Source organism: Marmota flaviventris, chromosome 19 (assembly GCF_047511675.1).
Source record: "Marmota flaviventris isolate mMarFla1 chromosome 19, mMarFla1.hap1, whole genome shotgun sequence".
NCBI lineage: Eukaryota > Metazoa > Chordata > Mammalia > Rodentia > Sciuridae > Marmota > Marmota flaviventris.
In genome coordinates this window covers 16,636,250-16,658,304 of record NC_092516.1, presented here as the reverse complement: position 1 = coordinate 16,658,304, position 22,055 = coordinate 16,636,250, and the positions used below count along the sequence as shown (strand labels likewise).

Sequence of the window (22,055 nt, the reverse complement as noted above, 5' to 3'; positions counted from 1 at the left end):
GTGGCCACGTGATGCCGCAGTCTGGCTGGGCACAAAATAACCGAGCCACCACCAGGTTCAAAACAGGAACTCCTTTATTATCCGAACACAGCTGGATGGGAGTCTGTTAGACAGGCCCTGGGAGATTTCTGAAGTCTAAACTCTGCCAATTCTGAGATTCACTTTTATGGTGGCACAGAAGGACGAAGGACCCTGGGGAGATGCCAGGATAAGAGCAGGAAAAATGGGAATTATCATGGCTGGCTGGCATCAGAGAGGACACACAGCAGACAAGTTCAAGGTAAGTTTGTCTCATCTTTCAGGGCACAGCTGGAGTGCAGGCTGTGGAGCCAGACAGACATGCGTCAGCCATTTCTTCCCTGTATGGATTAGACCAAACTGTCTAATGTCTCTGAGTTGTTTTCTTGTCTGTAAACTGGGAATAACATCCACCTTACAGAGTTGATGAGAAATAAGCAAGGCATAGGATGCACCTACAGTCCTAGTTACTCAAGAGGCTGAGGCAGGAGGATCTCTTGGGTCCAGGACTTTGTGAAATAAGTGAGCCAATGAATAGAAAGATGGTGACCTGACACCAGGCACATGGTGAAGAGCCTGGGGAACAGCAGCAGCCATGGCTGGGAGTGGAGCATGCTCACCCTCAAACGACTCATCCATGTGTCCATCTTTTAATGCACAAACACACAAAAAATGACAAACCAGAAAGGAGTTTTAATAGAATTAGCGGAGATGATTACATATGACTCTTTCTGCAAACCCCCCAACTGGATGGTAGGTCAAGCTGGCTCCTACTGGGTTATGACTTCCAGGCTGAGCCAACCTGTCCCATTCACCTTCAGCAGGACAGAGTCCCGAGGAGGCCAACCTTCTCAGCTCCTCACTCTAAACCTCCTTTCTAAGCCAAGAGGTCAGAGCAGGACCAGGAAGGGTGGTGCGACTGGCCAGAGGAGATGGTAAGAATACCGCTGGCCATGTTGCTCCTTGGGCTCTGTGCCCGCCAGACAATTTTAAGAGCCACTCATGCATACATATGACCTGTGAGGTTTCAGGCAAATACGGGGTAGGTCGAATGGTTCTAGGTCAGAGAGCAAGTGTTCACAAATGCTTTGTTTTCAGTGAAATCCGACAAATACTTTGAGGCAAGGAGTGACTACCTGACTAATCCATTTACATGGGAGACTCAAACCTGGAACTTTGCAAATACAAACTGTGGGGTGCTAAGGTCTTCTCTTATAGGGAAAGCCAAAGGCCCTGGAACAGAATGCTAGAAAGTCTTTTATTAACCACCTCGGGACAGTAAGGTAATTTGGGGAAGAGACACACTAACCACCAACAGGCAACAGGAATCAGGGATCAGAAGTCACACTTTCTCCAGGATTATGAGCAATTGTGGCCACTGGTCAAACACATCAGCAGCAACAGAGCTGAGCGTCCTCTGAGTGGGGTGCCATGAGGGGGCGTGGCCATGAGCAGCATACCTGCCCTGTTACCTCCACCCTGGGGGAGTGCTGTGCCCTGCAGGCCCCTCTCAGCCTGGATCTAGCCATCCGCGGGACCACGGTGCCGGGAGTGTTGCAGAGTTAGGAAGGTCAACTCTGTGTTCCACAGATAATGGGATGAAGTGACGGTTGACAGATAAGGTGTGAGCACAGCATGTGGAGCCGACTCCTCCAGATGTTCTCTTATTAAATCCTTAAGAGCTTAGAGCCGTGAAGTATTGAAACATTCTCAATTTTAAAAAATAAAATAAAATAAAGAAGGGAGGAAGCGTCAAACACGCACAAGCTCCTGGAGATGCTGATGCTCACTTCGTCCCCAAGTTCATCTTAGAGCTCAAACAAATTCAAGACATGAAGCAGAAACACTAGACTTGTGTCAGGGGCAAAAACTTCTGGTAGTAGCTCTTGGTGACGTCAATCATCAGCTCTTGAGTACATTCTGGAAGCTCCCCTGAGAAGAGTCCTGAGGAAAGAGAGACCTGGTCAACCAAGGGGAGCCAGGGAGGCCTACAGCTCTAGGTTTTGTTCAACCCCCTGGAGACCTTTCCTTCAATTTTATCTAAATACTAGGTTTTCCAAATCTTCAGTACTGATAGTATTCCACTGATCATATCTTCTAAATGATATGAATTTGTGAATGCGTGGAAGCAACTATACAGTTCTCAAAGAATCAGCCCAGGTAGACGTAGATAGGACATGAGTGCAAGATCCCAAGAGTTAGAGCATTGCTGATTATTTCAGAGGCTGTTCCAGACCAGGACTTGCCCACTCCCAGGATTCTGGTGTTACTCCCACTGAGCCAGCCTTACTCTTGTCCTTGAGGTAAGAAACTGTCCTGTCTGCAATGAAACTAAACCCCAAACCCAACGACAGCAGATTCAGATAAATCAAGTAAGGGAGGACCACAGAAGGGTCCTCCACAGAAAGACATACAGTAATCACAGGCAGGAAATTGCAGGCACTATACTCAGACACTGTCTTAAAGGGCACTTTAGAAACAGCTAGCAAAACTTTCAACATTCATATCCTGTGGTGTGACAATCTAAATTATTGTTATTATTATTCTTTTTTTTTTTAAATAATGGGATTGAAACCAGGGTCACTCCGTACTGAGCTACATCCCTAGACCTTTTTATTTTGAGACAGAGTCTCACTAAGTTGCCTAGCCTGGCCTTGCAAGGAGAATCGGTCTTTCTTTAAAAACATACAGATATCACATCAAAATTCCAATTTTTAGCTCCTCATACAACATCAGATGATCTGATCAGGCCTGCAGGAAGCAGCTGACAGGCTATGACATCCACCATTTGCTTTGTCTGTCTGGCTCCTGCAGGCACCTGAGTTCTTGGCTCCTGACTCTCATCCTTTCTGGCTGATTTCCCTTTCATTTTGTCCCATGACTCGGTTACATCATGTGCTGCTCTCCAAAAACATGCCAGTTTTCCTGCAACCCTGTGGCTCTGGTTTGAAAGATGAAGACAGCCAACAGCATATCCAGATGGTGGACATTTATCTGTGAAACTACATAAAAGAAATGAGAAGTCCTGACACAGTGCAAACAGAACCGATTCTATCTCTATAAGGGTCTTAAGGGACAATCAAGGCTTCCCCACTAATCAGCCTGAACATGAGGCCAACCCACCCTCTCTAAGACTGTTTCCTCGTTTATACAGAGACCTTTAAGTTCCCATGCAGAAATTCTTCATGAGAATCTGGATATGGTGGCACATGTTTGTAATTCCAGCTACTCTGGAGGCTGAGGCAGGCAGATCGAAAGTTCAAGGCCAGCCTGGGCAACTTGGTGAGACCCTGTCTCAAAATATAAAATAAAATAAAATGGGTTTGGCTGTAGTTCAGTGGTAGGGAATTTCAAAACCAGTGTTTATTATTTAAATTTGAAGTACCAACCAATGCTTCCCTGTCTTCTGTCATCAAAGTTCAATGACAATAAGAAATTGGTGCTAAGGAACTTGAATAAGTTTTAAAAGATTAAGATCTTTCTCTGCCAATATCCTTTTCAATTCAGATCAAATGCATATCGGGCAAACAGTGGGATTCCAATATGGAGAAAGTTACTAAAAAAAAGTCTCGTTTCTTCTCAGCAAAAGCAGAGAGCGTGACACAGAATGGCCAACTGCCCTCCCCAGAGATTTTGTACATCTTTGAAATTCATAATCAATGATCTGAGTGATGAGATTTTTTTTAATTGGAAAAGCAATTAAAACCACCCAGCGGTAGGTATCAAGTACTGTCACATGTCTCTCTTCATACCATATTGCATCTTTCAATCTGTGACGTGCCTCTGTATATGCTTCGTGACTTGGTGACTGCACAAGTCAACATGGGGAACAGAGACTATCTTGGGTGGCAGGTGTCTGGGGGTTTTCTTCTTCCTTCTGCTTTTTAGTGTCTTCAGAGTTTTCTGGAATGAGCAGGGATTTTGTTTCCTCACGTCTATAATTTGGAACTTTGAGCTCATGAGGGGCTCAGGAGGTCATGCATTTGCTCCTCTCTGGCATCTCAAGAATATTACTGGTCTCACACCATGCTTTATGCTAACTTCTCAGTTTTAGGATTTCTCAGCCATTCAGGAAGTATAAATTCAAATTTCCAGCCAATGTGAGAGTAAGCCCATTGTCAAAATTCTCTAAAAAGAAACTTCTTTTTCCAGCCAGATTCCAGGCCACAAAAGAAATGCCACCTTGTATTTTCCATGTCCTGGTGGCAGATTTGTTCTATATCACTCTTTGCCTGAAGGAAACCCTTTCAGGGTTATTGGAGGATCTCTTTGCATTATAGGTCCAGGGCTTTCTCCCCTCGCCCACCCTGAGTATCATGTCCTAGACCTCCCTGTTATGAAGACAGCATCAGCCTCTGTAATCTCACAGCTTGGGTTTAGTTTTCTCTTCATTTTTCATCCTTGACAATCTCCTTATTTTCTTGTGAACCCAATTATGCATTTAAGAAAGAGAAGTTTGACATATTTTAGATAGCATTTTGAGGTACTAGAAGATTTTTAAGTTTGCTATGTCAACATATTATCAAAGACAGAAACTGCACGCATTACTTTTGGGATGGAAAAATAAAATTAAGCTTTAAAGAGGTTAAAATAAAAATAATCAACACCAAGGTTACCTGGGCAGCCTGAGAAGACGGTGAATGGTGGGACCACGGTTTCTGGAGGTAACACTGTATTGTCAAGAATTTTGCAGCAGTCTTTCAACACACATCTGCGCCCCTGAAATTAAAATTTTTATTACTAGGAAATAGGTCAGGAAATGGCAGTAAAGATTATCTAGTCAGCTGTGTAGAAGGTGATTCTGTATTTTCTCCATTCATGATATTGTGTAATAGCCAGGGACAGGAACAAGAGGGTGAGTGGCAACTGCTTTACGTGGGACCTGAGAAGAAAGGAGTGTGTGTGTGTGTGTGTGTGTGTGTGTGTGTGTGTGTGTGTACATTTGGGGGGAAGGGTTGTATGCCAAGGACAGTGCATGTCATCTAGGCATTAGAGACTATGCAAACTTTGGTCTTCAAAAACTTCTGTTTAGCTGGGGTTGTGGCTCGGTGGCAGAGTGCTTGCCTAGCATGTGTGAGGCACTGGGTTCAATTCTCAGCATCACATGTAAACAAATGAATAAAGGTCCATCAATAACTAATAAACATTAAAAAAAAAGACTTCTATTTAATTTTCTCTTTGACTTGATTTGGTGGGCATCTGTTGTTTGCTCCCTCTTCTCCTGATAACAGAATCTATATTTTCTTTGGGAACCACCCTGTTCCCATCTCAGTCTATGCACTTCAGCCCACATGCCAAACTCCAAGTTCCAAGACAATGACTGATTAGGGAACTGGTCTATCAGCCAGCTAAGTCCAGTGAACCTAAACCTCAGCACTTGAGCTGGGACTAATGGGAATAGAAGTGCTTTCCTCTGGGGCTTCCTGTGGACAGATGGAAGCCAAGAACAGCCATCTTATTTCCATGAATGAAGAACCTGCTTGAGGACTAATTCTCCTGGCATCAATAATTGAACCCTTGGAACCATCCAGGCACAAAATTAGGATCTACTTCTATATTCTTCATTTATATTAGGCTAATGCATTAGGTTGTGCATCTACCAGTTTTAGGCTTGTTTGTGTGCTCTTCTGTCAATTCCTCCTGGAAAAGTCTTGACAAACTCATTTGTACAGGAAGTTATTCTTTCATTTGTTCTCCCATGGGCAAGTGAGAGCTGAGTGTTTGGGATGAACTTTATGCTTCATTTTATCCATTGCTGACATTTTTCAATTCTGCCATTATCCACAGCATTTTGAGGGCAAGAAGGAGACTCAGGTGTTTAGTGGGAGAAGAGCAGCTTGTGTATACAGTTCAAGGCTGTACCTCTAATTACTTACGGAATAAAAGTCATGCTCCCCATAAGCTGTGTTTACATCACCAAGGCACATAGACTCATTTGTGTTCTCATTAGAAAATCTGACACAGTGGAATGCCCGAGAGTGTGGAAATCTTAAAAATACCAGGATAATGCTAACCTATCCAGACTTCAGATTTTATCAAAGATTATGAAAGACACCTTTGATTTGGTCATGTCCAAATATTTCCTCTTTATTAAATATCCAAATCAAAATTTTTTTAAAGCTCCAAGGTCTGAATTCCTTATGTGGCTGATTAAGCTGCTCCAGACAGAGGGACAGTGGCGTTGGCAATACTTAGCAACATCTTCAACTCTGAAGCAAGTTATAAGCATAGCTCTTCATGCTTCCTTGGAAAGTTATTTCCTGTGACTTATCTGCTAGTGCCAATTTCAAAGACATAGCAACTGGCTCTCTCCCCTGATGATCCCCAAATTAACATTAATTCTAAGACTTTTGTCATGGCTAAGCTCCTAATAATTCAGACTAAGCACATGGGGTGCTAAGTGGAAAGAACAGATGTACTGCAAAAAGCACGGTATGTCCCACGGTGGGATCCATGACAAAAGGGCCCTGACAGTGGGAAGGATCTTTTCACTGTGTGCTACCAGCTGTGTTCTCCAGTTGGCCACTCTGCCCACTTAGAGAAATAATGCTTTACTGGGCTTCAGAAGTATTCTGGAAACCACATGAAACATGCAGGTACTTCTTAGGCATGAATGGACTGGTAACACCTGAAAAGCTAAACTACTTTTTTTTTGGCAGCACTGGGGATTAAACCCAGGATCTCGGGCATACTACCCACATTCCAGCTCTTTCTTCCTTTGAAAAATTTTGAGAAGGTACTCTACATTGTACAAACTGGTTTGGAACTTGCAATTCTCCTGCCTTAGCCCCTTGAGTAGCTGGGATTACAGGCGTGCAACACCATGCCCAGTGAGAACCACTTCTTTATTCTTCACTGGAGAATTTCCAAGGAAGAATCAAGAGCTGTAACCATGTTGCTCGTGTGACAGCTTCCAAGACATCCTTTTGTAAGTTGGCATTTCTGAGTCTTGGTTTCCTCACCCATGAAATAATGTAAAACTCAACCTACAGGAATGATGTCAATGTAAGAGACACTAAATATAACACTCACAGGACAATAACAGTGCTTATTAATGCTGCTTGTTAAATTTTTCCTTCAGGCATCTGAGTAATTCTGATTAATACCTATAGTTTTGCACATCAAAGCAATGGTTAGATATCACAGGGGACACTCCAGGAAGGAGCTGTGTGTCATGCGGACAGTTAGACTCTAAAAGAGCTCCCACTGCTCTGAGATTCTAGGATTCTAACAATCTTTTTCCTGAGATTATCTAAGAACCTGCCAAAGCAAGTCTGCCCATATTAACAATGACTAGGCCATAAGCGGATATACTGCAAAGTGGTGCAAAAAGCAGAGCATCTGGCGATAAGCCTAGCACTCCCTAAGCATTAGAAACAGAATCTGCATCTTGACCTTTCAGACACTTTGCTCTGGGAATAAAGGACCGATGACAGGACTATGTCACTATGGTAATATTTTTACTTTGTCAAAGAAAACATCAGAAAAATCCGGCTGTGGCTTGGAATGTTAGCTGTTGGCAAACAGGGTGAGTGAAGAGGACAGATTTTATTATCACCCTTTCACTCTTACTTTTCTTTGTAATTTCTATACAATAGCCACATATTTATAGGGCACAGTAGGATACTTTGTGTATATAAATGTGTACTAATTAAATCATTTTACCTCCTTATCATTACTTTGGGTTTTGTTTTGTTTTTGTTTTTGTTTTTGGTGCTGGGGATTAAACCCAGGGGTGCTTTACCACTGAGATACATCCCCAGTCCTTTTTATGGGTACTAAATCATTGAGGCACATCCCCCCAGCCCCTTTAAAAACTTAAAAGGGTCTTTTGTTTGTTTGTTTTAATGTGAGACAGGGTCTTTCTAAGTTTCTTAGGGCCTTGCTAAATTGCTGAGGCTGGCCTTGAACTTTCGATCCTCCTGCCTCAGGCTCCCAAGTCTCTGGGGTTACAGGTGTGTGCCACCACACCACCCAGGGCTCCTATCACTTCTTTATACATGTGGAGGTTTCAAACTTCTCTCTTCAAGTTCTTCCTCAAATACATAATAAGTCATCTTGAACTATAGTCACCTTATTGTGTTTCAGAACACAAGAACTTATTCCTTACTATATTTTAGGATGCATTACCCACCCTCTCTCCTCTCACCCTCCCTCCCTTTCCCACCCCCTAGCAGTCCCCATTCTCCTCTCTCCTATTTGGAGATCAACTCCATCTCCCCCCTTTTTTCAACGTCAAGCTGAACCAAAGACTTTCTGTGTCTAACACACACTGGGCAATTCCTCTGGAGATGAATGCTGGGCAAAACGGCCATGCCCTGGGATCTGCACAAGTCAAGCTGGGGTGCTTTTTGCAGCAACATGGTTCTCCACTGCACTGTCCCCCTTTGCTGGGCCCTCGTGGCTTCTGCAGTTTGAACTGCATGGTTTCTACCAGTTGGTTTTTTTCTTTTGGTTCTGGGGAATGAACCCAGGTGCACTTTAATACTCAGTTCATCCCCAGACCTTTTTATTTTGAGAAACAGTCTCACAAAGTCACTGTGGCTGGCCTTGAACTTGTGATCCTCCTGCCTCAGCTTTCAAAGTCCCTGGGATTACAGGTATGCATCACTTTGACTTTTGCAAGTTTTTTTTGTTTTTGTTTTTGTTCTGTTTTTTTTTTTTTTTTTTTTTTAACTTTACAGTTTGAATTTTATCCAGGGCAGAGAGCTGACTCTGTATCATGGGAAACAACCATCAAAAACATGATTTGGCCGGGTGCAGTGGCACACACTGGTAATCCCAGCTGCTTGGGAGGCTGAGACAGGAGGATCACGAGTTCAAAGCCAGCCTCAGCAAAAGCTAGGTGCTAAGCAATTCAGTGAGACCCTGTCTCTACATAAAATAGGGCTGGGGATGTGGCTCAGTGGTTAAGTGCCCCCAAATTCAATCCCCAGTATTAAAAAAAAAAACCAAAACATGAAGATGGTCTTCAGTTTTCCTAGAATCTATTCTAAGACATACATCTAAAATGTAGGAAAAAACATTTTCCCCAAACATTAAGGCAGATAGGCTCTGGTCATTAATATTCTCACCAATTATGTTCTTAGAATTCCCCCAAAAGAAATCAAGTTTTTCACCTATGAAATAGCAAGAAATCCAGACCTTGGCTGGGTGAAATAAACCAACCAACACTTATTCTCCCTGTGGACCAGGGTCCTACAGGTGCTGCTGAGCAGGGAGCCAATTTGTACCCTGCCCTACCTGCAGGTCCCCTAGCATTATGTCATTATGTCATTTGGTGACTCCAACCCTTTTACATGTCATTCCCTTTTTTGGAATGTCCAAGCTCCCCTTGTCTTCTGTGCCAGTTTCTACCTGCCCTTCAGATCCCTTGTTCCCCACTAGGCTATAAGCTCCTTGATTTTTAAAGCAACCAGTAGATTATGTGGCAGCACAGCTAATCATATTGCTGCATTTAAATCCTAGATCTACCACTTACTATAACATCTCAGATCTTCGGTCTTCTCATCTGCAAATAGGGACGATACCAGTACCTAAACACCCTTGGATGATTGAAAGAATTAAGTGAGTGACTAAAGGAAGAGTTTAACACCTTATGTCAGAGATTCTATAAGGTTAGCCATTGTTATTAATGCCTAGAAAAAATTCCAAATCTAGTAAGGAAGACCCAACCTCGGGAAGACTAGAAACTACTATTACCCTGCTTGGTCACAGAAGCAGACTCCCACTGACCTAAGGGAATGGAGGAAGAGGGACAAAGCTGCTTAGTTGGCTGAGTCACCATACTCACAATCACACAGTTCTTGCCAACGTGAACGTAAGAACCAATCTGAGCTGCGTTGACCACACAATCTTCCTCGATAAAGACATGGTCCCCGATATGTAAGGGAAAGAATGCAACACTAGAGAAGGAAAAGAAGATGACAAAGAAAGGTCAAGGCAACGTACTTTGGTTCAAGGTTTATAGAACTACTGATCATAACCTCAACTTCATCGTGTTTTAATGAGACTGTTCTAAGCATCCCCAGGCCATAAAACTCTACCATGTTGAAGATGACGAATGCAGATGAGTCTAGTAGCTCAAGATCAGAAATACTGGGCCAAAGAAATGTGCAAGGAAACAGCATGGCAGAAGAAGCAAGATCCTCAAAGTTAAAAGAGCAGGCAGGAAGGGAGGGGGAAAGCGCTGGGGACTGGTACTGGCCAACCTATATTGTTATATTGTGTGCAGGTACAAATATATAACAACAAATCCCGTCATTCTGTACAACTATAAGGCACCAATAAAAATGTGGAAAAAAAATAAAAGAGCAGGCACCAAATAAAAATGAATGTTCACTCATTTCTGCTTCCTTTGACAATGGCCACTGATGACGTTGTTAGTAATCTGCCCTATGTTTCAGGGGACTGACATCAGGTTCATGCACTATGACTTTTAATCTCCAAGATTCTTAAAATCACCATATTTACTCAGCGCCTATTATGTGCCAGATAGTGAGGCTATATGGTAAGCAAAAGACAATCCTGTCCATGAGGAGTTTACAGTCAAGAGAAGAAGTAAGACTGAAGTAACTGACTAAACAAATAATTAGTTACAACTGTGGTAAGTGCTACAGAGACACAATACCAAGTTCTGAGAATATGTAACAAGGAAAAGTATATAACCAATGGTTGGGGAAAGCTGAATTGAAAGTAACAGTTGAGCCAAGACCTGGGTGAGGGTAACTGAGTTACACTCCCCAGCTGGGTGCTGAGGCGCTCAGTCACAGAAATGGGTGTGTCTTGCTACAGCCCCATGGGTGAAGCTATGCTCACCTGTTCCTTTGTAATATAACCCCTTGCCCTGTTTAGGATAGAATCTTCCATGGAAGTGCCTTGTGTGTGTCCCCTCCTCTTACTGTGCCCTTGGGTGTGGCCTACCCAGGTGTCAGTCAACCTGCTGACAGTGGACATCATGAAGATGCTCAGCTCCCTGAAACCTGACCCCTTGCCTCATTTGAATAGCTTCCCTCAATAAAAGGGGTCAGCGCGTGCTCTCGCTCTCTCTCTCTTTCTGCGGACCCTTAAGGTCAGAGGAGCCGTCACAGCGACCCCAAAGAAAAAGGTATTTGTGTCTCTTGTGTGGTTATTTCGTGCAGCCCAGTTTAACTAGAGTGACCCCTGAGCCTTTTAGTCGCGAGAACAGAAACCCGGCACCTGAAGGAAGAATGGCAGTCAGCAGGCTCTCTCTAGACTTCCGACATCATTCCCATTTGCCAGGATTCCTCAAGTGTCATTAACCATGATCTGAGATCATATTTATGGGATCATATTTTAAATACTTGGCCCAGAACGGATATAAAGTAGCTATCTGCTTCCTGGCCTTTTCTAGCCCTGTGTCATGTTGTCAGAAATATTTTGTCAAGAGCTAGTAGCTATCCTCCATGACTCACAATTCATTTAAATCTTTGTTAATTCATTATTATTTTTAGTCCTTACCCCTGTGCAATAAGGAAATCCTTGATCTCATCAAACTCTAGCAGAGCAGCAGTCACCATAGGAGTCCCCAAAAGGAAACCACAGAGCTTTCTGGTCCTCTTACCCTGCCCCCCCTTTAGTTCATTCTGAGCTAATGGGTGAATATTTTCACGTGAATGATTGATAACGGCTCCTTAACCCAATTCCTGTATGGAGCCCAGAGTTTGATGTCATTATAGGAAATATGGGTTTGCTCCTGCAGGACCTACTCCTAGGTGTTACTGTTAAGGTAGGTGCTCCTTTCTCTTCCCTTCTCTAACTTCTGCCATCTGTGACAGAGAATCACATTATATGACAGTTATCACATTCTAATATCGTTTATATAGTAGTTGTTTATATAACTGTTTCTACCTCTAGATTTTGAGAACTTTGAGGCAGAAACTCTATTTTATCTATCTTTATTTAACCAGCTTTATAACCCAATGGCTGGTATAGGAATGGTGCTCAATAAATGTAGGCTGGGGCTGGGGATGTGGCTCAAGCGGCAGCGTGCTCGCCTGGCATGCGTGTGGCCCGGGTTCGATCCTCAGCACCACATACAAACAAAGATGTTGTGTCCGCCAAAAAACTAAAAAATAAATATTAAAAATTCTCTTAAAAAAATAAATAAATAAATGCAGGGTGACTTACTGGATGAAATATAGGTGGTGCCATAAGTCAGAATTAGGAAAGCAATTAGCCACGGAGGAGAGATGCAAAGAGAACACCACACCCTGGTTGGTCCTTCTGCTCTGTCTAGGCCCTTTCTTGGACTGTCCTTAATCCTACTGAGGGATCAGGTCAATCCTAACTTGGCCCCACCCTCAGCTATTTGGACCAGGGGTAGGTACTTCACTCCAACTGAGCTAACCACAATCTTTCTCCCAGGAATTTAGAAATAAGATATAATATCTCTAGTTGACACATGTTGGGAGCTTAAAAGGAGAAGTGATAAGCAAGGGGTCGAGGCAGTATGGTAGTCTCCAAGAGCAAACGGGCCAGATGCAGCCAATCAGACAGAGAAGAAAGGGGGGATGGAGAGAGAGGACAGAAAAGAACAAAGCATCATCTTGAAGACAGAGAGGGGAGATAGGACAGGTGTGCTGACTGCTGCTGGCTGTCCAGCCGCAGGCTCTAGGCCCTTGTGAGGCCTGGCTCCTTTTTCTCCTCTTAGGTAGAAGACTCTTAGGTCCTGTCAAACATGCCTCTGTATGTTAAAGCACAACATCCTTTGCTTTGCCAGCTTAAGTGGATTTTGTTTCTGGAATTGGTTAGCATCAGCCAAATTAAAACCACCACCACGAGAGATGTGTTCATTACAGCAAACTCTTACTCAGTGCCCCAAATAGGACAGACCTGCTCCCCACACCATAACTCAACACAAGAACAACACCACCACCAGCATCTTGCCCAAGACTGAACCAAGATAATTCAATGACATACCCTTTGCTGAATTTCTTGAATGGTGGCCTTATGACACTACGACTTTTCACAACACAATGGCGTCCAACTCTTACGTTTGCCAGATCCCCTCGGATGATACAGTCATTCATTATGATGGTCTATAAAACAAAGCACATTTTAAAAAATTACCAACATAACCTAAAACAATAAAATGCAAAACCTAACAATGCGAAAAAACAAAACCAAACTAAGCCAAAACAAACAAAAAACCAGGGCACTGAGAGTTATGCTATGATCTACTGCATCAAATGTTCTGTCACAAGCAGTAAGGAGTTCTAATGACACTGGGATATTCCCAGTATATCACAAACTTTGCCCTAGTCCACCATGAACAGGACTCAGTGAACTCAACGTTTATTGAGAATGCCTACAGGAGAGCACGTGCACCTGTCTTTCTGAATTCACACAGGTCCACCTCACCCCGCCCAAGCCTTGGCTGCCTGCTCAGTGATCATCCGGGCTGCTCCCACTTTTTTCTTATCTCCCAACACTATTGACTACCTCCAACTCATGCTCCCAGAGGCGGACCCACTGAAGTCCTGCCCAGCTCCCAACATCAGAACTCAGACTAAATGCTACAACACATGGAGTAAAATCTGGCTTCCCCTGAGATTGAGTGGAGAGGCTGAACAACACACCTAGAAATCTAACCTATGGGGATTAATGCTCCATATGTGGCACACAGTAGACATTCCCAAGGGACTAAGCCATGCTGAATTCCACGTGTGAACACAGAAGCTTAGGCTTTTCATAGGAGACTGATGAAATCTATAAGGAAATGATGAAATACTTTAAACACAGAATTCAGAGAACTCCCTTTTCATTTGAGAAATATTACCCTGGGGCTGGGGATGTAACTTAGTGGTGGAGTACTTGCCCAGCATGTACAAGGTCCTGGGTAAAATCCCCAGCATTGCCAAAAAATAAACAAACAAGAATTACTCTGGAAGTAGTCTGGAGTCTACAGGTGAGACTGGAGGAAAAGTGACCCTTTAGATGACTAGAGCAGATCAAGGCAAAAATAGATAACAGGCCTTATTTAAGGTAATAGCTATGTATAAGGAAAGGAGACATAAACAGGAAGTCAATGATTTGGAGGGAGAAGAGGATAAAGGCCACATTAAACAATCCCTTGTAGATATAATAATAAGCTATCTTGAGATATTGGGGAGACTGAACATGGGCTGAGGATTAGATGGCACAGATTGGGTATCTCTTATCTAAATGCTTGGGACCAGAAGAGTTGTAAATGTTTTGGATTTAGGAATATTTGCATAGACTTCACCAGCTGAGCACCTCAAATTTGAAAATCCAAAATCTGAAAGCTCTGAAATCTGTTCACAATCTCTTTTAAACATTCAAAAAGTTTCAGATTTCAGAGGATTTGAGGTTTGGGATTTTTAGACTAAGGATGTGCAACCTATCATAGGAAAGTGTTGGGGTTTTAATTTTAAAATTATAATAATAGCACTCTACACATTTTTAAGCCTTTAAGTATTAGTGGTATACATTAAAGCATTTACAAATAAAATGCTCAACAGTTTGTAATTTGCTTTAAAATATTCCAGCCTCTTCAACCTGACCCTAGTCAAACAAGGTCTGGATTTAGTGAGTATAGAGATGAAACCCAAACATAAGAATATTGCAAACTGGAGCTGTGGTTATGGCTCAGTGGTGGAGCGCTTGCCTAGCATGCGTTAGGCGCTGGGTTTGATCCTCAGCACCGCATAAAAATAAAATGAAGATATTGTGTCCACCTAAAACTAAATAAATAAACAAATAAATATTAAAAAAAAAAAGAATATTGCAAACTGTAGAAGCTGGTGAACAAATGCATGAGAATTCAATATGCTCTCCTTACTTTTGTACATATCTTAAAAAGTTCTATAACAACACTGTTCAGCTATATAAAAAAATGAAATAATAATCTATTAAAATATGCACAAAAAGGTAAGTAAACTATATCAAAGTGGTAAAAGAAAGTTGGCAAGAGGGACTCAATTCCTGATTTCTCACAAGGAGTGAAATGAGAACTAGACATCAGGTTCAAAATAGAAGCAAAGCCAGGCAAGGTGGCACACACCTGTGATCCCAGCAGCTCAGCAGGCTGAGACAGGAGAATTGCAAGTTCAAAGCCAGCCTCAGCAACTGAGGGAGGCTCTAAGCAACTTAGTGAGACCCTGTCTCAAAATTAAAAATAAAAAGGCTGGGGGTGTGGCACAATGAGTAAGCACTCCTGGGTTCAATCTCTGCTACCAAAGAGAGAGACAGAGTGGGGAGGGGTCAATCTCTGCTACCAAGGGGGGTGGGCACAAGATGATGTTCAAATGAAAGCAGGTGGATATAAGGATCTACAGAGAAGAAAGTGATATCAAAACAAACAGTTTATTAAAACAAACAGTAGAAAAGGCAGAAGTAGCAAGTTGGAAGTTTAAGCACTGCACCTGCAAAGTTTTATCTGGTCGACACAACATTTAAAAAAAAAATCTTTTAAATTAGATGTTGTTATTTGAATAATGGGACATTTTCATTCAAAACACTCAGATTTCCGATTTCCAATGTCTTTTGGGGAAAAAAATCAGAAGCTCCAGAACAGTAACCTCAGCTTCAGCTGAAATTCAGCTGAATGGAGTGGCTATCATTCAAGCCTCCAACTCACCAGGCCCTACTTTTCCCTACTATTTTGTTTTGGTATATGTTTTTGTGGTGCTGGGGATTAAAGCCAGGGCTTCACACATGCTGGGCAAGCACTCCACCCCTGACACTGGCCTGCCTCACCTTCCACTGTTCACACTCTATCCTCTTCACCCAAGTGACCATTCTCTCACCCTGCAGGCTCTATCACATCTGATATAAAGGAAAACAGACATGCCGAGTACAGTAGCACACACCAGTAATCTCAGTAGCTCAGGAGGCTGAGACAGGAGGATCACAGGTTCAAAGCCAGCCTCAGCAACAGTGAGGAGCTAAGCAACTCTCTGAGACCCTGTCTCTAAATAAAATACAAAATAGGGCTGAGGATGTGGCTCAGTGGGCAGTGTCCCTCAATGTTCAATCCCTGGTACCTCCCCACAGAAAAATATACATGACAAAGTTCTGAAATGGAGAGAGGCTGGAAATAAGAATGTATTGTTTACAAAAGCAAAAATTAGTAACAATGTAACTATTCACCAATAGGAAACTGATTAAGTAGAACTGAACACAGTATGAAAATGCACACACCAATGAATCTTACAAATGGAAGCTGAGAACTATGGTACTTCGTGTGATTTAAATGTTTCCTACTATCATTACTATAACTGAGTATAAAAAATGTAAGTCATAGGAAACCTAATAAAGTTAAACAATATGTATTATTTAAGGACAAATATGTATGTGGTCAATTTCTTTAATATAATATCAATATAATTTAGTAAGTCAGAAAATTCAGGATAGCGGTTTCCTTTTGGAGGGAGGCAGAAGAAAGAGATGGGGAGGAACAAAATGTTAGCACGCAAATTATTATACTTTGATTATGTTTCAGTTCTTCAGTTGGGTGGTAGATTCATAGGTGTAGATTTTTTTTTTTTTTTTTTTTTTTTTTAATTTTTGGTATCAGGGATTGAACCCAGGGTACTCTACCACTGCACACCCTCAGCCCTTTTGACTTTTTATTTTGAGACAGAGTCTCACTAAGTTACTTGGGCCTCACTAAGTTGCTGAGGCTGGTCTTGAACTTTCAATCCTCCTGCCTCAACTTCCCAAGCCACTAGAATTAAAGGCACAATTAAAAATTAAAAATTTAACATACTGGGCAATTCTTATGTTTTGTAACATGATGTCACACATACTCTTTTGTGTATGGCAAAAAAAAATTACCAAATAAAATATCTTTTTTTTTTTTTTTTTTTTAAAGAGGGGCCCTGGGGATATAGCTCAGTTGGTAGAGTGCTTGCCTCGCTTCTCGCATGCACAAGGTCCTGGGGGTCCTGGGTTTGATCCACAGCACCACACACACACACACAAAAAGGGTACCTCCATAGCCAAAACAATCAAGTTGGAGGACTTTTAATTCCTGGTTAAAATATACTACAGAAAATTTAAAAACAAAAACTTATTACAAGATTACAGTAACTAAAACAATGTAATACTAAGAATAGACATATAGACTGACCACAAAAAATTGAAGAAATCTAGAAACAAACTCAAACTCTATGACCAACAGATTTTCTAAAAGAGTGCCAAGACTATCTGGTACAGTGGCCCATGCCTGCAATCCCAAAGACTCAGGAGACTGAGGCAGAAAGATTGCAGATTTAAGTCCAGCACCTATAACTTAGTGAGATTCTGTCTCAAAATAAGGGTCGGGAATGTAGCTCAGTGGTAGAGCACACTAGGTTCAGTCCCCAGTACCACACACACACCCAAAAGAGTGCCAAGACCTTTGAATAAGAAAAGAATAGTGTCTTCAACCAATGGGCTGAGACAACTGTATTTCTATATCCAAAAGAATTAAGCTGGACCTCCCCAAACCTTATACTCTACACAAAAATTAACTCAAAATGGACAACCAGTTGTGATAAAACTATAAATCTCTTAGAAGAAAACAACAGTAAAACTTCATGCTCTAGATTTGGCAATGGATTCTTAAATATGACACCAAAAACAAAAAGAAAAAGTAGATAAACTGGACTTTACCAAAATTAAAAACTGTTAGCTGGGTATGGTGGCACATGCCTATAATCCCCACTTCCTGGGAGGCTGAGGCAGGAGAATCATAAGTTTGAGGCCAGCCTCAGCAACTTAACAAGGTCCACAGTAAATTAGTGAGACCCTGTCTCAAAACAAAAAAGGGGCTGGGGATATAGCTCAGTTGGTAGAGTGCTTGCCTTGCATACACAAGGCCCTGGGTTCAATCCCTAGCACCAAAAAAAAAAAAAGTGCGGGGGATGTGGTTCAGTACCTTTGAGTTCAATCCCCACTACTCCCCCCCACCAAAAAGAAAAAAAAAATGTTAAGACTTTTATCAAAGGACATTGTCAAGGACACAAATATAAAGAAAACTCCTACAATTCAACAACAAAAAAAACAAGACAAATTTTTTTTAACTATTTGTTTTTTTAGAAGTAGTTGGACACAATACCTTTATTTTATTTACTTATTTTTATTTGGTGCAAGATTGAACCCAGGGCCTCACACATGCTAGACGAGCACTCTACTACTGAGCCACAACCCCAGCCCCAACAACACAATTTTTTAAATGAGCAAAGGACCGAACAGACTTTTCCCTAAAAAAAATATAAATGGCCAATGAGCACATGAAAATACGTTCAACATCAGTAATCATAAGGGAAACACAAAACCAAAATGAGATATTACCTCCTACCCAATGGAATGGCTATCATTCAAAAACCAGAAAATAATAGTGCTGGTGAGGACATGGAGAAATCAGAATCCTGTACACTGGTGGGAGGAATGTAAGATGGTACAGCCACTGTGAAAAGCAGTTAAGGAATTTCTCAAAAAATTAAACATAGAATTACCCCTTGACCTTGCAATTCCTCTCCTAGATACACACCCCAAACAGCTGAAGCTAGGTCTCAAACAGATACTTGTACACCAATGTTTACTGCAGCATTATTCACAACAGCCAAAAGGGAGAAACAACCCAGTGTCACCCACAGACAAATGGATAAACAAAATGTGGAATATACACTCAAAGGAATATTATTCAGATATGAAAAGGGAAAAGATTCTGAGGTGATACAACATAGATAAACCTTGAAAAGATTATGCTAAGTGAAATAATCCAGTCCAAAAGGATTCTATCATATGAATTATCTAGAACAGGCAAATTCTTAGAGACAAAAAGTAGATTAAGTGGCTAGGGGGCAACAGTTCAGTAGTACACCTCATGTTTAGCATATGTGAGACTCCGTTCAATCCCCGCATTAAAAAAAAAAAAAAGAAAGAAAGTAGATAGAGTATACTGAGGTTACCAAAGACTGTGGAGTGGGATGAATGGGGAGTTAGTCCTTAAAGGGTGCAGAGTTTCTATCTTGGATGATAAAAAAAAGTTTTGGAAATAGATAATGATGATGGGATTATACAACATCATAAATAGAATTAATTATATTCATTAATTATATACTTAAAAATAAATAAAATGGGGCTAAGGGTGAAAGGTAGTTAAGCTCAGTGGTAGAGTACTTGACTAGCATGCATGAGGCCCTGGTTTTGATTCCCAGCATAGCAAAATAAATAAATAATAAAAATAGTTAGGATGGCTATTTTTTAATATCTGTTTCATCACAAGAAAATAATTCTTCCCTACAGTAACAGAAAATGCTTCAGAATTAGCTTAGAGATTTCCAAAAAACCTTCACACATTTGCTAATGAGTCAGAGGGAGTGAGCTGAATTTTCTAATTCTCTGCAGGAACAGTATGTCTAAGCAGGAATTACTAAACTCTATTTATTTTCCATTAAATCTCATAATATAGTGGGTTTAATGGAGATTGTGTTTCTACTGAACATACTTGTGATTTCTTAGTTATAGTTAAGCTTATATTCTCAACTTTTTTTCCCTCTAGAAGTTACAGATGCAACATTTAAAGGGAAGTAAATTTCAATACTGTGTGGCTCATGAGGGGCACAATGGCTGTAATCCCAGTGACTTAGCAGGCTGAGGTAGAAAGATTGCAAGTTCAAGACCAGCCTCAGCAATTTAGTGAAGCCCAAAGCAACTGTTTCTAAAGACCATGTTTCAAAATAAAAAGGGCTGGGGATGTGGCCAGTGGTAAAACTGCATCCCCGGGTTCAATTTCCAGTATGAAAAAAATAAAAACAGCAAAAGTCTGTGTGTCTCAGATGACAAGAAATTAACTATGGACTTTAGAGTCTGTGAAGCTTCAATGTATCTTCTGGTATTTTCTCTGGTTTTGAAATGTTGTAATACTCTTCCTAGGTTTATACTAATCCCTTTGCTAATTCAATCTATTTAGATTACAAGACTTTCAGATTCTACTTTGCATTTTTCTCATATTTTAACATCTTTCCTATTTCTCACATTAACTTTTTAAAGAGTATATTCTTTTTCATATATACATTTTTTTTTTAATTTTTATGTGGTGCTGAGGATTGAACCCAGGGCCTCGCACGTGTGAGGTGAGCCCTTTTTATTTTGAAACAGCAAGTAACATGGTCACTTGCTCTGTCGCCAGCATTTCACAGACATTAAAAACATTAATTTTGGGGCTGGGGATGTGGCTCAAGCGGTAGCGTGCTCGCCTGGCATGCGAGCAGCCTGGGTTCGATCCTCAGCACCACATACAAACAAAGATGTTGTGTCCACCAGAAAACTAAAAAATAAATATTAAAAAAAAAAATTCTAAAAAAAAAAACATTAATTTTATGTTTCAGTTAACATTCAACTATTAATTATTGTTAATCAGATAATTTGGCAAGTTTTACTTTAGTTTCTACCTTAAAATGTTTTATTGCCTATTTATGTTTTGTGTCCAGTGGTTTAGGGCACACTACAATATTGTACAATAATTTTGATTCTGAGTACCACTGTATTATTTTCTGGCATAAAAGAAAAAGGGTTTTCTGCTGCTTTCTTTTACTGAAACTTTTTTGCATTCAATAAAGTCAAATCTGGGGGCTGAGGTTGCAGCTCAGTGGTAGAGTGTTCACTTCTCATGTGGGGCACTGGGTTCAATCCTCAGCACCACATAAAAATAAATTCCATCTACAAACAAAAAATATACATATATTTAAAAAAATCTGGAGAAAAAAAGAGAACTGAAAATGTACAACAATAAATAGGAGATGTTGCAACATTTCATCTATCTTGCTAACATGATAATCAGTGGAAACAAAGCAAAGGTATACATCCTGGAGCAGGCTTTGTCCCTTACCTTGCCATTGAGAACGATGTTCTGGCTTCCACACAACACTGACTGGCGACTAACTTTGTTCCCAGATGCCTAAAAGGAAACATAAAATGGGGTAAGCCAGCTGCAATAGCTTAAATCTGTAATCCCAGACACCCAAGAGGTTGAGGAAGGAGGACTGAAAATTCCAGGCCAGCTTAGCTGTGTCAAAAAGGGGGGAGGATTAGGTGTGTAGCTCAGTGATGAAGACCATCGGCAAGGTTCAGTACACGGTACCAAACAAAACCAGACCACCCAGAGTGAGGAAACTGAGAGGGTTTCTGGGCTTACAGATTCCATTAAGTAAACTCACTGGAGTGGAGCAGGGTGACCTGTGCCTATAGTCCCTGATACTTGGGAGACTGAGGCAGGAGGATTGCTTGAATTGAGGAGTCCTGGACCAGCCTGGGCAATATAGTGTGACCCCTGTCTCAACAATAAAAGAAAGCAAGAAGGGAAAAGGCTCACATTGCACAGTATGGAGTGCAGTCTAAAATGGAATGAATTCAGGGTACCAAAAAAGCTAGCATGGGTTAGCTACCTAAAGATTCAGCGAATGGATCAATAATCTGTACTTCTGTAGCTTAGTGACATCAGACAGAAAGGAGGATTCGAGTCCCAATTTCATACTTCAGTTTTAGAATCCTATAATGAGGATAACGACTTTGCCATTTTCATAGAGCTACGAGAAGGCAAAGAAAACCAAAATAACAGTCACATGGTCACTTGCTCTGTCACCAGCATTTCAAAGATATATCATGTGTTGACCATAAAGAATAGAATCAATGCACACAGCCCAAACCCGCCATGCACAGACTAAATAACAGAATCAGATGACACCCGAAGCGACACTAGGTAATAAGTGACGAACTGCCAAAGAGACCCAGGGTGGGTGGGGCAGGGATAGGATGCGACTGCCCGCCAGGCCTCAAAGGGACCCAGTCTTAGGAAGCGGAGGGCAGATGTCCGAACAGCGTACCGTCTCGATGTACTCGGACTTGTTGTAGAGAAGCTCGCCCAACTCCATGGCGGCCACCGCCTCTGGGCACCTCCGGAGCGCGTCAAAGCCAGTCGGTCAGTCGGAGATTCCGGCTACTTCCGGCTGCTCCTCCACTTCCGCTCTCCTGGGGACTCGGGTCTCATCCACAGCTCGGCTCTC

General features: G+C 41.6%; 1 protein-coding gene across 2 annotated transcripts; it reads right to left on the bottom strand.

Annotated features, from left to right (window-relative positions):
• Positions 1 to 691: 691 nt before the first annotated feature.
• On the bottom strand, positions 692 to 22,033 carry Dctn5 (dynactin subunit 5). Of its 2 annotated transcripts, XR_003584591.3 has the most exons (7): positions 21,876 to 22,033; positions 20,882 to 20,950; positions 12,961 to 13,079; positions 9,812 to 9,923; positions 4,635 to 4,737; positions 3,177 to 3,308; positions 1,875 to 1,962 (listed from the first exon to the last, which is right to left on the bottom strand). XR_003584591.3 is itself a non-coding variant. In XM_027948624.3 (6 exons), exons 1-6 carry the CDS (start codon positions 21,921 to 21,923, stop codon positions 1,865 to 1,867), a joined length of 549 nt encoding a protein of 182 aa, XP_027804425.1. In that variant the 5' UTR covers positions 21,924 to 22,028; the 3' UTR covers positions 692 to 1,864. The 2 variants fall into 2 exon arrangements, 1 of the variants encoding a protein (XP_027804425.1); XM_027948624.3 differs by lacking the exon at positions 3,177 to 3,308 and having other exon boundaries at positions 692 to 1,962; positions 21,876 to 22,028.
• Positions 22,034 to 22,055: the final 22 nt, after the last annotated feature.

Excerpts from the sequence above, each read along its gene's own strand:
- Dctn5 (XM_027948624.3), bottom strand. The coding sequence starts at position 21,923 with ATGGAGTTGGGCGAGCTTCTCTACAACAAGTCCGAGTACATCGAGACG. Across the intron at positions 20,951-21,875 it reads AGTCCGAGTACATCGAGACG|GCATCTGGGAACAAAGTTAG; the intron begins GTACGCTGTTCG and ends GTTTCCTTTTAG. Across the intron at positions 1,963-4,634 it reads CGTCTTCTCAGGCTGCCCAG|GACTCTTCTCAGGGGAGCTT; the intron begins GTAACCTTGGTG and ends CTCTTTCCTCAG.